Genomic DNA, 17,750 nt, shown 5'->3' on the forward strand with positions numbered 1-17,750 from the left:
TTTGTGAATCACTTGGTCTGGAAGCCCCAGACCTGTCCTCACCACTAAACCTCTTAATACACCCAGCCAAAAGCATTTTGGAAAAATCGAAAAGGAATTGGCAATCAGTACCCCCGAAAAAGAAAGGAAAACCAATCCTGATGTTCACCTCTTGACAGAAAAGACCCTCAGAACTCCAACAGCAGGAGCCCATCACGTAAAACAGGGTCTCAGGTGAGTCCCACCCACACTGGGTGCTAAAAGAGTTACCTGAAATCTACACCTCCTTCACACTATATATCACCACGATATATACAAGGGACAACCAACGCCTCACCTTCACAAACCCCATCGTCTATGCCGAGGCCAAACCTCACTGGATGAGAATGAGTACCCTTTTTATATGTTATTTGTTATGACCCTTGTAATGACATGTTTGTTGTGTTAAAATGTATATGAATATGTTGACCCACTTCCCATCAAATGTAACGGATGTGTAACATGCCTTCCGCTATACACCTCTATTACAAAGAATATCATTAACACGGTAGCTATATGCTAACAGTATTACGTTTACATGGGCACAGATAATCACTGTCAAAAACAACAGGTGTCATACACACAATATGCATTATACTAATGTTAACAAGAGAGATGGCCATAAGCCTTAACCCAAATCCCCCCCCCCCCCCATATGTTTACGATGCATACTCAGTTTGGTACCTGCCCACCCCGGCCTGTCGTTTGGACACGTCTATGGGGTAGACCAATAAATTGCAACTATGGAATTTGCGAATTCCAACTGACCAAACCAAAGTTGTTAATTTTTATAGTTATTATGTTTGTTAATAGTTCTTGGTTCATTTGTTTTTAGGTATACAGCTCCAATGCTCAGGGTACTACTACCTTAAACTATATCCAATATCATGTATGACCAGCATAGACCCCTATAACACTCATCTTACAGAATGTCAAGGGATTTAATTCCCCAAAAAAAAGGAGGGCTGCACTGATAGATTTACATAAGAAAAAAGCTGACATACTCCTACTCCAGGAAACTCACTTTAGACCTAACAAATAACCCAGATATTTTAGCTCCATATACCCCACCCACTTTCATAGTTCATTTAATTCCAGACAAAATGGAGTAAGTATCCTGATTAAAAAAGATATACCCTTCCAGGTACAAGAAATTGACAGGGATAAAAATAGCAGATATCTAGTGATCCAGGGCATATTATATGGTAGCTTAGTCACAATTATAAACATCTATGCTCCAACACAGACAGAGGTCAAGTTTTTAAAAACAGTTCAAAATAAAGTACTGGTTACATGACTAAAGGTATGTAACCTGAAACATAGTCATTTGTATACCTATTCCTGCTTATGAAGTAATAAAAATGAAGATTTTTGCATACATCAGGTAGTGCTGCTTATTCATTGGATTGTGTACCTATTGCTTTAGGTGTTTGCAGTAACCTGCTGGTGTGCACACCTGTCTATTCTTTGTGCTGGATTTCACTGGGCAATACTATTATTAAACTATTAACCCCTAAACCTAACACCCCCTAACTTTAAATTAAAAGTACAATATAACTCTCTTAAAATAAAAAACAAAAACAAAATAAAAAACCTTGCCCATAAGGGGCATTTGTATGGGCACTGCCCTTAAAAGGGCATTCAGCTTTTTTTTCACTGCCCTTAAAAGGGCATTCAGCTCTTTTCCAAAAGCCCAAAGCCCTAATCTAAAAAAAAAACCACCACAAAAAAGAAGAAAAAAAACTAACACTAACCCCAGAATATCTTCTCACGGTTCCTGAAGTCCTTTGCTTTTAAGAGAGTTATATTGTACTTTTAATTTAAAGTTAGGGGTGTGTTAAGTTTAGGGGTTAATAGTTTAATAACTCTGGTATTGAGAGTCCACATAAAGGCTGCGTTAGGCTCCAAAAAAGGAGCGTAGAGCATATTTAACGCAGCTTCAACTCTCGATACCAGAGTTGCTTACGCAAGCGGCCAGCCTCAAAAACGTGCTCGTGCACGATTCCCCCATAGAAAACAATGGGGCTGTTTGAGCTGAAAAAAAACCTAACACCTGCAAAAAAGCTGCGTTCAGCTCCTAACGCAGCCCCATTGTTTGCTATGGGGAAACACTTCCTACGTCTGCACCTAACACCCTAACATGTACCCCGAGTCTAAACACCCCTAGCCTTACACTTATTAACCCCTAATCTGCCGCTCCGTAAACCGCCGCTACTTACATTATCCTTATGTACCCCTAATCTGCTGCCCCTAACACCGCCGACCCCTATATTATATTTATTAACCCCTAATCTGCCCCCCACAACGTCGCCTCCACCTGCCTACACTTATTAACCCCTAATCTGCCGAGCGGACCGCACCGCTATCATAATAAAGTTATTAACCCCTAATCCACCTCACTAACCCTATAATAAATAGTATTAACCCCTAATCTGCCCTCCCTAACATCGCCGGCACCTAACTTCAATTATTAAGCCATAATCTGCCGTCCGCACGCCGCCGCCAGCTACATTATCCCTATGTACCCCTAATCTGCTGCCCTAACATCGCCGACCCCTATATTATATTTATTAACCCCTAACCTGCCCTCCCTAACATAGCCGACACCTAACTTCAATTATTAACCCCTAATCTGCCGACAGAATCACGCCGCTATTCTAATAAATGTATTAACCCCTAAGGCTAAGTCTAACCCTAACACTAACACCCCCCTAAGTTAAATATAATTTTAATCTAACGAAATTAATTCACTCTTATTAAATAAATTATTCCTATTTAAAGCTAAATACTTACCTGTAAAATAAATCCTAATATAGCTACAACATAAATTATAATTATATTATAGCTATTTTAGGATTAATATTTATTTTACAGGTAACTTTGTATTTATTTTAACCAGGTACAATAGCTATTAAATAGTTAAGAACTATTTAATAGCTAAAATAGTTAAAATAATTACACATTTACCTGTAAAATAAATCCTAACCTAAGTTACAATTAAACCTAACACTACACTATCAATAAATTAATTAAATACAATACCTACAAATAACTACAATGAAATAAACTAAAGTACAAAAAATTAAAAAGAATTAAGTTACAAAAAATAAATAAATATTTACAAACATAAGAAAAATATTACAAAAATTTTGAACTAATTACACCTACTCTAAGCCCCCTAATAAAATAACAAAGCCCCCCAAAATAAAAAAATGCCCTACCCTATTCTAAATTACTAAAGTTCAAAGCTCTTTTACCTTACCAGCCCTGAACAGGGCCCTTAGCGGGGCATGCCCCAAAGAATTCAGCTCTTTTGCCTGTAAAAAAAAAACATACAATAACCCCCCCCCCCAACATTACAACCCACATACCCCTAATCTAACCCAAACCCCCCTTAAATAAACCTAACACTAAGCCCCTGAAGATCATCCTACCTTGTCTTCACCTAACCAGGTATCACCGATCGGTCCTGGCTCCAAAATCTTCATCCAACCCAAGCGGGGGCTGGCGATCCATCATCCGGTGGCTGAAGAGGTCCAGAAGAGGCTCCAAAGTCTTCATCCTATCCGGGAAGAAGAGTAGATCCAGACCGGCAACCATCATCTTCCAAGCGGCATCTTCTATCTTCATTCGATGAGGACCGGCTCCATCCTGAAGACCTCCACCGCGGACCCATCTTCATCTGGCGACGTCCAACTGAAGAATGACGGTTCCTTTAAATGACGTCATCCAAGATAGCGTCCCTCGAATTCCGATTGGCTGATAGGATTCTATCAGCCAATCGGAATTAAGGTAGGAATATTCTGATTGGCTGATGGAATCAGCCAATCAGAATCAAGTTCAATCCGATTGGCTGATCCAATCAGCCAATCAGATTGAGCTCGCATTCTATTGGCTGTTCCGATCAGCCAATCGGATTGAACTTCATTCTGATTGGCTGATTCCATCAGCCAATCAGAATATTCCTACCTTAATTCCGATTGGCTGATAGAATCCTATCAGCCAACCGGAATTCGAGGGACGCCATCTTGGATGACGTCATTTAAAGGAACCGTCATTCTTCAGTTGGACGTCGCCAAGATGGGTCCGCGGTGGAGGTCTTCAGGATGGAGCCAGTCCTCATCGGATGAAGATAGAAGATGCCGCTTGGAAGATGATGGTTGCCGGTCCGGATCTACTCTTCTTCCCGGATAGGATGAAGACTTTGGAGCCTCTTCTGGACCTCTTCAGCCACCGGATGATGGATCGCCAGCCCCCGCTTGGGTTGGATGAAGATTTTGGAGCCAGGACCGATCGGTGATACCCGGTGAGGTGAAGACAAGGTAGGATGATCTTCAGGGGCTTAGTGTTAGGTTTATTTAAGGGGGGTTTGGGTTAGATTAGGGGTATGTGGGTGGTGGGTTGTAATGTTGGGGGGGGTATTGTATTTTTTTTTTTACAGGCAAAAGAGCTGAACTTCTTGGGGCATGCCCCGCAAAGGGCCCTGTTCAGGGCTGGTAAGGTAAAAGAGCTTTGAACTTTAGTAATTTAGAATAGGGTAGGGCATTTTTTATTTTGGGGGGCTTTGTTATTTTATTAGGGGGCTTAGAGTAGGTGTAATTAGTTTAAAATTGTTGGAATATTTTTCTTATGTTTGTAAATATTTTTTTATTTTTTGTAACTTAGTTCTTTTTTATTTTTTGTACTTTAGTTAGTTTATTTCATTGTAGTTATTTGTAGGTATTGTATTTAATTTATTTATTGATAGTGTAGTGTTAGGTTTAATTGTAGGTATTTTATTTAATTAATTTATTGATAGTGTAGTGTTAGGTTTAATTGTAACTTAGGTTAGGATTTATTTTACAGGTAAATGTGTAATTATTTTAACTATTTTAGCTATTAAATAGTTCTTAACTATTTAATAGCTATTGTACCTGGTTAAAATAAATACAAAGTTACCTGTAAAATAAATATTAATCCTAAAATAGCTATAATATAATTATAATTTATGTTGTAGCTATATTAGGATTTATTTTACAGGTAAGTATTTAGCTTTAAATAGGAATAATTTATTTAATAAGAGTGAATTAATTTCGTTAGATTAAAATTATATTTAATTTAGGGGGGTGTTAGTGTTAGGGTTAGACTTAGCTTTAGGGGTTAATACATTTATTAGAATAGCGGCAAGATTCTGTCGGCAGATTAGGGGTTAATAATTGAAGTTATGTGTCGGCGATGTTGGCGAGGGCAGGTTAGGGGTTAATAAATATAATATAGGGGTCGGCGATGTTAGGGCAGCAGATTAGGGGTACATAGGGATAATGTAGCTGGCGGCGGCGTGCGGACAGCAGATTAGGGGTAATAAGTGTAGGTAGCTGGCGGCAACGTTGTGGGGGGCAGATTAGGGGTTAATAAATATAATATAGGGGTCGGCGGTGTTAGGGGCAGCAGATTAGGGGTACATAAGGATAACGTAGGTGGCGGTCGGCAGATTAGGGGTTAAAAAAATGTAATCGAGTTGCGGCGATGTGGGGGGGACCTCGGTTTAGGGGTACATAGGTAGTTTATGGGTGTTAGTGTACTTTAGAGTACAGTAGTTAAGAGCTTTATGAACCGGCGTTAGCCCAGAAAGCTCTTAACTACTGACTTTTTTCTGCGGCTGTAGTTTTGTCGTTAGATTTCTAACGCTCACTTCAGACACGACTCTAAATACCGGAGTTAGAAAAATCCCATTGAAAAGATAGGATATGCAATTTACGTAAGGGGATCTGCGGTATGGAAAAGTCGCGGCTGAAAAGTGAGCGTTAGACCCTTTTTTAAGTGACTCCAAATACCGGAGGTAGCCTAAAACCAGCGTTGGGAGCCTCTAACGCTGGTTTTCACGGCTAATACCAAACTCTAAATCTAGGCCTTTGGGTTTAGTGCTGTAGGTCTCACATGGTGTCGGATTAGCAGGCGAGCAATAAGATAAACAAATATAAGGCTAAGGTGTCACGGCGCGCCGCTCTAGCTGTTGCTATGGGTGCGGTGTCTGCTTCCCTGCTCGTTGTCTGGGGCTGTGCCAGCTCTTGTTGCGTGCGGCACTGACATCATCGGCACACGCTCCTCTCTCAGTTGTGGGTTCGGATTCCTGTGGAACGAATTCTGCGCCTATGTAAGTACCTCAATAATGATCTATCACTGCCCAAGTATAGGTGTTACTTTATGTGCTCCTGGGTGTGATAGATCGTTATTGCTCTGGATTGCCTTATTATCTATAAACTCTGCCTGTCTGACTACTCTACTTGATTAACCCCTATTTCTCTGGATTGCCTTATTATTGATGAACCCTGCCTGTCTGACTACTCTACTTGATTACCCCTTTTGCTCTGGATTGCCTTATTGTTGCCAAACCCTGCCTGTCTGACTACTATTCTTGATTAACCCCTGTTGCTCTGGCTTGTCTCTCTGTTGCAAAATCCTGCTTTCCTGACCATTCTAGTGGTTTACCTTTGGACTGCTTTACTGTTGCCAAACCCTGACTGCCTGACAATTCTAGTCGTTTCCCTTTGGACTGCTTTACCTTTGCCAAACCCTGCCTGCATGACCTTTCTAGTGGTTTACCCCTGAACTGCCTTTCTCTGATTCCCTGCCTGTTGCAGCCAAAGATTATCCTGCCTGTGGTGAGTGCCGCTTACCTCATCTTGCGAATTTTCTCTGCTCTGGGATATTCCCTATTATTCCGGATCAATACCGTGATAAGAAGACTACTGGCTGAGTTCGGTCTGATAGTGGAATATCCCACGAGCATTACATAAGGATATCCTATTCACATTAAATGTCCCCAATGTAAATGCCAGTCCACAAGTACAAAGATTTAATGGGAAAGTGGAAGTCAATTTTTATAGTATAAAAAAAAATTGTCCTTTTATAATAGCAGTTTAGCTGTATATTGAGTCCCACTGTAGTAGATAAAGGAAAGTCCTCAAACTGTACAAAGGAAATCTGTCTTGAAACATACCTCCTCCGCTGTATTGTCCGGTCGGAACCTTCCACCAATTGAACACTGTCGAAGCCAGTTCTTTAGCCTGGCGTCCTCTGCATCAGCTGCTGTGCAGCATGGAAAGCTTCTCTCTTTTATTAATGGGGGCTCAGACATCTGATGAAGTGCAAGTATATTTACGCAAAAAATGTTCTGTTTGTGACCTCAAATATGTTGTTGGCTTGTACCAATAAAAATATTGACTGATATTGCATATGAACAGCAATGGCGTGAGCATAATTTTTTTTATTTTTTTTTAAAAAAGTGCACTCCATTGAAGTCTATGGGAAGAAGAAGTAAACATGTTTGCGGTATCTGAAATCCTTTTACTAACTCTAACCCGCCCACATTAAAAAATGACTTTAAGAACAGTTAGCGTGCATGAAAAATAAATTACACCATACCACTTGTAATCAGGCTGAAAGGCAGGAGACCTGCCAACAAGTCCTAACTATGCCCCCAAAACAATATAAAAGTGCAGTCAGTGTGATGCACTAACTGCAAAAAACCCCAACTGATTCTGCACACAAAGAGTTAACCTTAAATGTACCCCCCCAACAAAAGGCAGGAGACCTAACTACCAGACCCAGCAATGCCCCCAATGCAGTTCTACAACTCTTAACACTAAACTAGTAAATACAAATTATAAATAATGCAGTATGGCAGTTCATGTGTGCCATATAGAAAAAAAAACTGATTCTGTACAATTTTTCAACAAAATAACAGCGCAGTTAGCTGACAGAGGCACACACCACTGCACTGATCAAAAGCTGATGTGAAGTGACTAAAAGATGGCTGATGTTCATAAACACCACCTCCCTATGGTAGGTTAAAAGTGGATTGGACAAGAGTGTTTGGCATTTGGCGCCTGACTTGCTAGCCCTCATATCAATCATTTAGTAATGCTCTGTCATGATTGGACAGGGAAAGTTGTACACATGAATGGTCAGACCTCTGAACATCACTGCGAACGAATGAGCTGATTTGTTAAATAATATCAGTTCCTTCCCCCAATTCCTGTGTTCTCTTCCCCTTGTTTTGGCACTGAAAGTGCCAAACAAAAACTAAACAAATGTGAATTTTGTTACTTGGCCATTTTGGTACCATTTCCATTTGTCTACTCGTTATGCGGACAAATGGATAAATGGGACAAAATTCAGACAAATACGTATTTGTCTGAAGATGAATGCACATGTCTACTGACAACCATCTTGAAAACTTTGTAACTATATTGTAAAGGCAAAACCATACACTTTCATTAAGTTGTGAACCCTTTTTCACAGGGAGCACACAGAAGGTTGAGACCTGTAGTAATGGCACTACTGATACACAGCCAGATAGGCCCTTAAGAGGTGCGGGCCCCTGTCGTTACAGTCCTATTAAAAGTTAACTGCTATAGAATAAAATACCAGCCAAGTCTAAACATTAAAAAAAAAATTGTTTGCTGCTCAGAGAATAAGAAAATACACCATTTTTACATGAAATTAGGCAAAATAAATAAAGGAAAGTATATTGTTGTTTTACTATACATAACTATATATGATGTATAAAATTGCAAAGTGTTTACTCTCCTCTTTAAGGAGTCATAAATATACTAGACATGTGCAGTTCGGTTACATTCGGAAAATTCTGCAAATACATCGATTCGGATCGAACCGAATTTCCGAATTAAAATTTTGCCGAATTTTCCAAATCGAACCGAATCGATTCGTAAATTCGGATGGCCATTGGATTATACTAGTATTATACAGTATGTTAGGTTAACACCTAATATACAGTATAATACTAGTCTAATCACACCTAACACTTACCGAATTGCCGAATTTACGAATCGAATCGAACCGAATCCAGCCGAATTTCTTCAAATCCGAATGAATCTGAAACAAATCCGAAACGAATCGATTTGAAATTTTCCAAATTCGAATCGATCCGAACCGAACTTCGAAAAATTCCGAATCGATCCGAACCGAATTTTTTCGCCATGCACATGTCTAAAATATACAGTATTGGTGGTATAAGTGATATCCTGTAGTTTACAAAATTGTGACATTTATAATTATATAATGTACAATCTACATGAAAAATGCTTCCACTTGTTTATATGATGGAATCAAAGGATTAAATGGACAGTCTAGTCAAAATTAAGCTTCCATGACTCAGATAGGGCATGCAATTTTAAACAACTTTTAATTTACTTTTATCATCAAATTTGCTTTGTTCTCTTGGTATTCTTTGTTAAAAGTAAAACCTAGGTAGGCTCATGTGCTCATTTCTAATCTATTGAAGGTCCCCTCTTATCTCAGGGCATTTTGACAGTTTTTCACAGCTAGAGAGCATTAGTTCATGTGTGCCATATACATAACATTGTGCTCAAGCACGTCAGCACTGAATGGCTAGTTTATTCATATAACCGTGTTGATTATGCAAAACTAAGGATGGGATGGGAAATAAAGGGATTATCTATCTTTTAAAACAATAAAAATTCTGGAGTAGAATGTCCCTTTAAATGGCTATAAAGGGTTAACAGCTGAAAAAAATAGCAACTATAAAATATGTTGTCTCAGTTTTTATTTTTAACTGGTAAAACCTCTGTTGTGAGAGTAATTAGTATGAATCTCCTGCTACCTTTTTTAAATATTTGCTTCCAATATAGATTTATATTGTAAGAACATTTTTCTTATTAGAACAAGCCAACAATTTGTATTAACTGGCCAAGTATTCAATGTTTTTAAACAAAACCCCTACTTCTGAAGTGATCATTAATATTATAAAAGATATAAAATTTGATACTTTTAAATTATTTATTGACAGAATATCGTAATTGAACTAATTTGTGTAGATAAAGGATTATTTTATATATATGAATAACATATCAGCACTAAATTTCTGAATGAAGAAGCAATTAAAACTCTAATTTTGCTTCCAAAATTCACATTTTTTGCAGTCCAAAGATATACCTCTTAAAAACTTTTAATTGTTTAACTTATCTCCCTTGCTTTGACCAGCAATCTATATTTGTCTTTACCTAATCTAATTTTATTTTGCTAATTGACATCTAAACTGAAGACCATTCGTGTTTTGCACTGCAAACAGTACAGTCAAGCTCATAGGACTGTGGTCACCTTCTGAAAACATTTAAGAAAGCCAAGATCCACCCAATTTTTTTTTAAAACGGATCAACAATCCAAGGCTGAGTACATTTCTGTTTGATATTGAGAGACTGACACTGAAGTTCCTCACAGCTGGTAGAACTAGTAAGAGTGTGTAAGTAAATATGATACTGTTTCTTTGGGCTATTGAACAGATTTCTTGTTTGAGCAACTTTTATGGATTTAGTAAACAGAAGTTTTATTTAGTTAACAGTAATTTTACAAAGCTGATTTTGGATGTGAACCAGAGTAAATAATATGATTTTTAAATGAATATTTTTTCCTGTTCTGCAGAGGAGTCAGGTCTGATAATCAAATGGACGTTACTGAGATTAACCCATCAAAAATGAAGAAAAAAGGATTGAGCGCTTTGGAAATAGCTCTTATTGTTTTGGCAGTTCTGCTTGCTGCTATAGCTATTGCAATGATCATTGCATACGCAACATATGATGGTGAGTATATAATCTTGTATTTTAATGAAAACATATAATATTTCTATAATTTTATAGTAAACTAATTTTGTGTTCCATGCATTTTTTTATATACATATCAACAGAAAAAGAAAAACGAATATTGTTAAATTAGATATCTAAAAAACAAGACTAATTCTTAAAATGCTGTTTTTACATTTAATTTGTTTTTAGCAATTGGTAAATCTTATGTAATAAAATAAAAAAATATATTTAAAATTTGGTTTGTGCAATTCAAATATATTTTAGAGGTTTTTTCAGAGAATTACTCTTGTTTATGTTTATATAAGGACAAACTGTTCATCCCTAAAATAATTTGCTTTCATTATAGATATGTCATATTTTAACAGAAAAAGGTTATGTACAAATATAAAAGTTTAGACACAGAATTTTTGGCTTTTAGTCAAAAAAGAAATGTTCGATTCTTGATAAACAAGTGTCTTCCATTTGATGCAGGTGGAAGGTACATGGAACTAATGCCAAGTCAGTCTTGGCAGACATTTTAATACTCAGAATGTGGAAAAAATGTGGCAGAAATAGACAAAATTATTTGAATACCAGGAAATCATGCTACTTATTATATTAATCTCTTTTATTATATTCATCTTTAAATACCAATGTGATACCAAATAAATTATAAAAAAGAAATTAATATGAAATGAATGTAATGTTTAATACTTAATGACAACACCGTTTCTAGCATGGGTTAAAGGTGCACTAAACACCTTGTATTTACAAGACCTTTTTGTTGTTGTCTTGCTATTAAATATCAGCCAAAATATTTCAAATAATGTAAATATGTTAAAAACAAATTAGCACCTTTTTTTGCTGCAATTGTTTTTAAATATCCAAATTTTACCCACCTCTTGCCAAAATAAATAATGAAAGTATATATCAGTGTAGATAATAATCTCAAGGTGTTCACCGTCCCTTTAACTGTCTTTCACCTTTAAATATATTTTTGCGTTAAGATTTGAACTGGATTTAGATGGTTTAGTTAAAGGGACAGTACACTGTAAAATTGTTTTTCCATAAATGTATTTTAAATGACTTGTTATACCAACTGCAGAGTATAAAATATTTGAGAAATTGCATTTTCAGGTTTATTTGTGTATCTGAAGTAGCTGGTTTTGTGCTTTGAAACCACAGCCTATTACAATGGGTTGAGCTTCAGGTAATATCAGATCTCATTATGTTATCACTTTGTGTACACAGACTTGCTTCCTTATCTTATATTTGTCTGGAACACCAATTCAATACATAGAGAGAACAATGTAAAATTATCATTTTATTACTTAACTATCATGCCCCCCCCCCCCCCCACTGAGGGTGTAATCTCTTCTGCTGGCTGTGTTTACTTAGGCTTGTCAATAGCCTATACACCAGTATCAAAACTTTCAGTATAGGTTGGCAAACCACAAGCTAAATCAGCTATTTCAAATGCTGAAATAGGAGTAAAGGAGCTACTTGCAACCAATTTAATACACTATAGCAGGTAAAAAGGATCATTGGGAATAATTTAAAGGGGAGAAAGTTTTTGGGTGAACTGTCCCTTTAAAGTGAGTAAATAATCTATGCATCTTGTTTGGGATTTGAGATATCTCTTTTCCTCGCTTATGTTTAGCTTGATTTTTTTTTTCTCTAGTACCATTAAGTTAATAAACTAAAAAAAGTTCTATAAAAGAAGCCATATTTATGATACTAATTTACATAGTGCAGAATTGTATAACATTATGTTAGCTCTAACTTTATAAAACATAATATTGCAGCTGATATTTTATTATAAGGTACAATTTTGCAGACCACTGCTCCTTGCTCTACTGAGCGGGTCAGTTTTTTTTCCTAAGCGCATCTGGGCAGCTGTCTAGTCACAGCCGGCCCGATCGCGCAATTAAACTTAATGTAGCTCGCTCCGCTACCAGATCAGAACGGGAGCAAGCTACATTGAGTTTAATGGCGCGATCGGGCCATCTGTGACTAGAAAGCTGCCCAGATGCGCTTAGGGAAAAAAAACTGACCCGCTCAGTAGAGCAAGGAGCGGTGGTCTGCAAAATTGTACCTTATAAAAAAATATCAGCTGCAATATTATGTTTTATAAAGTTAGCGCTAACATAATGTTATATAATTTTCTGCACTATGTACAGAATTATATGACATTATTTTTAGGTTTACTGCCCCTTCAAACTTTTTTTCCCCAAGACCCACTGCAATGATACCACATTTGCAATTGCAACCCTATTTTTATGGTTGGTCTAAAACTTTCTGAAGTAATAGACAACAAGATAGCTGCAATTTTTGGCAAAGTGACTAAAAAGTTTGCATACTTTATTCCTGATTCTAGTCAAACTTTAATGTGATATAAAAAGGTAATAGCACACACACTCTCTCACACAAGTCACACTCACAACATACGTACACTCTCACACAACGCACACTCTCACACAACGCACACTCTCACACAACGCACACTCTCACACAACGCACATTCTCATACAACACACACACCAAACACACTCTCCTACAAATCACACAGAATTTGTGACGCAGTAAACATGGTGTTGTCACCCAGTAGCAGGTCCCGACTCATGGTTTTATGAACCCTGGCTTAAACAATAAAGATTGTTTTACTAATTAATAAACACTATATGATGTTTGCATGCATTTTTCTTTACATTTATTCTGTTTCATATTCATTATTTTGTACATGCATCATTTCATATTGAAATTAATCACAGGATTAAGTTTGTCAATAAATAATGCTCATATGGTTCATTTTACTTGCTCTGTACATCTGGTTTTGAAAATTTGAATTCTTCAGATGGAACAAATACACTAGACACATGCCAAAGGGTTTAATATTATGTTCAAATTATGCAATTTCCTTTATTTCTCTAAAACTTGACTAAGATTACTCCAAATAGTTTTCTTTATGAGTTGTTTTGTATCCTGTAAAGAATTTTATAGTCATTTTTAGGGCCAAATTTTCTATAGTGTTCTGGTCTGGAGAGATTATCTAAGAAGACGAGTCAGTACTTCAATTCCAAATAATTTTATATAGGAAAATTCTAGCCTTGGAGCTTTTTTATCTTGCTAAGCAGGTTGTTTAATGTGAAGAAGAGACACATTCATTACAATACAATGCTCAAAAAAAGCCCTTAAAAGGATATGAACCCCCAAATTTTTATTTTGTGATTCAGAAAGATCATGTCATTTTAATTAAAAAGATTCCAATTTTCTTCTATTATCAAATTTGCTTCATTCCTAAGATACTCTGTGTTAAAGAGATACCTAGGTAGGCATCTGGAGCACTACATGGCTGGAGATAGTGCTGCCATCTAGTGTTCTTGCAAATAACATTCTTGCAAAACTGCTGCCATATATTGCTCCAGAAATGGACCGGCTCCTAACGTCCATGCTTTTCAAAAAAAGGTACCATGAGAATGAAGAAAATGGATATTAGAAGTAAATTAGAAAGTTGTTTAAAGTCACATGCTCTATTTGTATCATGAAAGAAAAAGTTTGTGCTTCATATCCCTTTAAAGTTTTTGTATGATTTCTCTTCATGCCAGCAAACTTTGATAACTGGCCCCTTGGGGCCGGTTCTAAAAATGTTGCTGTGTCAGACGTGAAAAATCATGTTGATGCTTGCTGCCCTCAAGAAATTCTTTAAACAAGGGACTTTTCCTGTGAGTTGTGAGAAGTCTAACAGATAGTTATGGAGCTTGCTGGAAATGAAAACTTCACGGGGGAGAGTGAAGTTAACATGGGGGCGCACTTTAAAAATGAAATCATGCAGCCAATACAAATCCGATTGCCTGCTAGTAGGGTCTAGCATCTTACAGTTGTCTCTATTTTCATGTGCAGCTGGATTTCACACACTCTCACCAACTTTTAGTTTGTACAAAAGAAATTGCGAGATCTGCAGAGAAAAATGTTTTCACAATACGCCAGACCTAGAGGAGACCTTTCAGCTACACCTATGGTGCACCCCTGTTCAGCTTACTAGCAGAGAAGAAGAAAGTCATTTTATAATAAAGAAAATAAGATGATTTGAATTTTGTATTATAAATATGAATTTCACAGCATTTTTGCTTCTGCAGTGTAGTTCTATTACAATTGTGTCCTATTGTAATGTATTCATCGCCTTCACATACTTTAAAGCAGGGAACTCCCTTTTTATTTAGTGATTCGTAAATACATGATAAAATTGAAATGTTTATAAGAAAATGCTAAGGACCAGATAATGAGTGGAGCACTATAGTTTGCATGTGAGTGATATCAGGTTTTCACGTTTGTTTGCACGCAAGTTAAATTGCGCTCATATTAAAAGTTGAAAGTAAACACGATAATTTGAGCGCAATTGAATTTAATGCTCATCTGGTTTATACATGTATAAAGACATTAATACATATGTATAGATATATAGACATACATATAAGTGCATTGAAGCTATTTGATGTTAAGTAGACGGAAACATGTAAAATCATATTTATGCAATAGTTAACATATATTTACTGTATATCCACGTATATAGATTTTTTATATATATATATATATATATATATATATATATATATATATATATATAAAAATACAGTATATATATATATATATATATATATATATATATATATATGTATATGTACATGTATTATGTGTTTATGTGTATATATGTATGTAAATACATAAATACACATATAAATACATACAGTATGTAAACATACGCATATATATTTATAGATATATATTTTCTGCTAATTTCTTTTATATATTTTTTATTAGATAGTGTAATTATGAGTGTAAGTGTACTTTGTAATGTATTTTTTATGTTTTCTGAGACACATTTTTGTTCTGCGAAACAGTTGACCAGAGAATGCAGGATGTAGTAATTATTCTAGCGTAAATTGCATTTGTGCTCAAGCGATCGTGTTTACTTTCAACTTGTAATAAGAGCGCAAACAATCGCAATTAACCCCTTATCGCTTGTGCGTAACTGTTAGCTCTCCACTCGTAATCTGGCTCATTGTGTATGTGTATAAATAGTATGTTTAACAAAAGATTGTTTCTATTTTGATAGTATGATTGCAAATGCCCAGGTTTTAATGTGTTTCTTTTTTGCTTCATACTTTGCTACAATAAAATTGTGCATCTTTTTTTTTAGATGGAATTTGCAAAACTCCGAGCTGTGTGAATGCAGGTAAGAAAATAAAAAACTATGAAAACCTTGTTTATTCCACTAGAAACAGGAAAGGACATCCCAGTGTTCCTTATGTCTGGGGGTATGGATATAAAAAGGGGGGGTGAAAGAGGCATGAAATGGGGTAGATATAATGGGTATGGATATGGAAATGGGGGGAAAGGGGCATGGAAGGGTGGAGAGAGCAGGGGTAGGGGCATTAGAGGGGGAGTGAGAATTTGTATGTGCATGGGAGTGGAAAGGGGTATGGTCATGTGAGGGGGGAAGTGTATGTATTTATGTTCGTATGTGTTTATAGTCAGTGTGTATTAGTGTATGTGTGTGCACTCATTGTAAATGTAAACTACATATTACATACTGTGCATATGTGTGTGTATATATGTGTGTGTGTGTGTGTGTGTGTGTATATATATATATATATATATATATATATATATATATATATATATATATATATATATATATATATATATATACGTTTGACAAAGGGAGAGACCCCGAAACGTTACAGCTCATTAAATACCACTGAGGTGTTTGTTGTCAAGTCCTACGAGTGCGGTCTCAATTTATTGCTATTGTATATATGTATATATATATATATATATATATATATATATATATATATACAGGGAGTGCAGAATTATTAGGCAAATGAGTATTTTGACCACATCATCCTCTTTATGCATGTTGTCTTACTCCAAGCTGTATAGGCTTGAAAGCCTACTACCAATTAAGCATATTAGGTGATGTGCATCTCTGTAATGAGAAGGGGTGTGGTCTAATGACATCAACACTCTATATCAGGTGTGCATAATTATTAGGCAACTTCCTTTCCTTTGGCAAAATGGGTCAAAAGAAGGACTTGACAGGCTCAGAAAAGTAAAAAATAGTGAGATATCTTGCAGAGGGATGCAGCACTCTTAAAATTGCAAAGCTTCTGAAGCGTGATCATCGAACAATCAAGCGTTTCATTCAAAATAGTCAACAGGGTCGCAAGAAGCGTGTGGAAAAACCAAGGCGCAAAATAACTGCCCATGAACTGAGAAAAGTCAAGCGTGCAGCTGCCAAGATGCCACTTACCACCAGTTTGGCCATATTTCAGAGCTGCAACATCACTGGAGTGCCCAAAAGCACAAGGTGTGCAATACTCAGAGACATGGCCAAGGTAAGAAAGGCTGAAAGACGACCACCACTAAACAAGACACACAAGCTGAAACGTCAAGACTGGCCCAAGAAATATCTCAAGACTGATTTTTCTAAGGTTTTATGGACTGATGAAATGAGAGTGAGTCTTGATGGGCCAGATGGATGGGCCCGTGGCTGGATTGGTAAAGGGCAGAGAGCTCCAGTCCGACTCAGACGCCAGCAAGGTGGAGGTGGAGTACTGGTTTGGGCTGGTATCATCAAAGATGAGCTTGTGGGGCCTTTTCGGGTTGAGGATGGAGTCAAGCTCAACTCCCAGTCCTACTGCCAGTTTCTGGAAGACACCTTCTTCAAGCAGTGGTACAGGAAGAAGTCTGCATCCTTCAAGAAAAACATGATTTTCATGCAGGACAATGCTCCATCACACGCGTCCAAGTACTCCACAGCGTGGCTGGCAAGAAAGGGTATAAAAGAAGAAAATCTAATGACATGGCCTCCTTGTTCACCTGATCTGAACCCCATTGAGAACCTGTGGTCCATCATCAAATGTGAGATTTACAAGGAGGGAAAACAGTACACCTCTCTGAACAGTGTCTGGGAGGCTGTGGTTGCTGCTGCACGCAATGTTGATGGTGAACAGATCAAAACACTGACAGAATCCATGGATGGCAGGCTTTTGAGTGTCCTTGCAAAGAAAGGTGGCTATATTGGTCACTGATTTGTTTTTGTTTTGTTTTTGAATGTCAGAAATGTATATTTGTGAATGTTGAGAT

The 17,750-nt window shown here is 36.9% G+C and overlaps 1 protein-coding gene across 3 annotated transcripts in view; it reads left to right on the forward strand.

The window, feature by feature from the left end:
• Positions 1–17,750, forward strand: part of LOC128656253 (neprilysin-like) — a 256,431-nt gene that overhangs the window by 81,491 nt on the left and 157,190 nt on the right. For 2 of the 3 annotated variants that reach the window (XM_053710068.1, XM_053710069.1), the window contains exons 3-4: positions 10,462–10,619; positions 15,799–15,834. In XM_053710068.1, coding sequence (XP_053566043.1) covers positions 10,462–10,619; positions 15,799–15,834 — 194 coding nt within the window. Of the gene's footprint in view, positions 1–10,152; positions 10,283–10,461; positions 10,620–15,798; positions 15,835–17,750 lie in introns of those variants that run through there. The other variant, XM_053710070.1, reaches the window with a different exon arrangement.

The sequence above is a fragment of the Bombina bombina genome, chromosome 4 (assembly GCF_027579735.1).
Source record: "Bombina bombina isolate aBomBom1 chromosome 4, aBomBom1.pri, whole genome shotgun sequence".
NCBI lineage: Eukaryota > Metazoa > Chordata > Amphibia > Anura > Bombinatoridae > Bombina > Bombina bombina.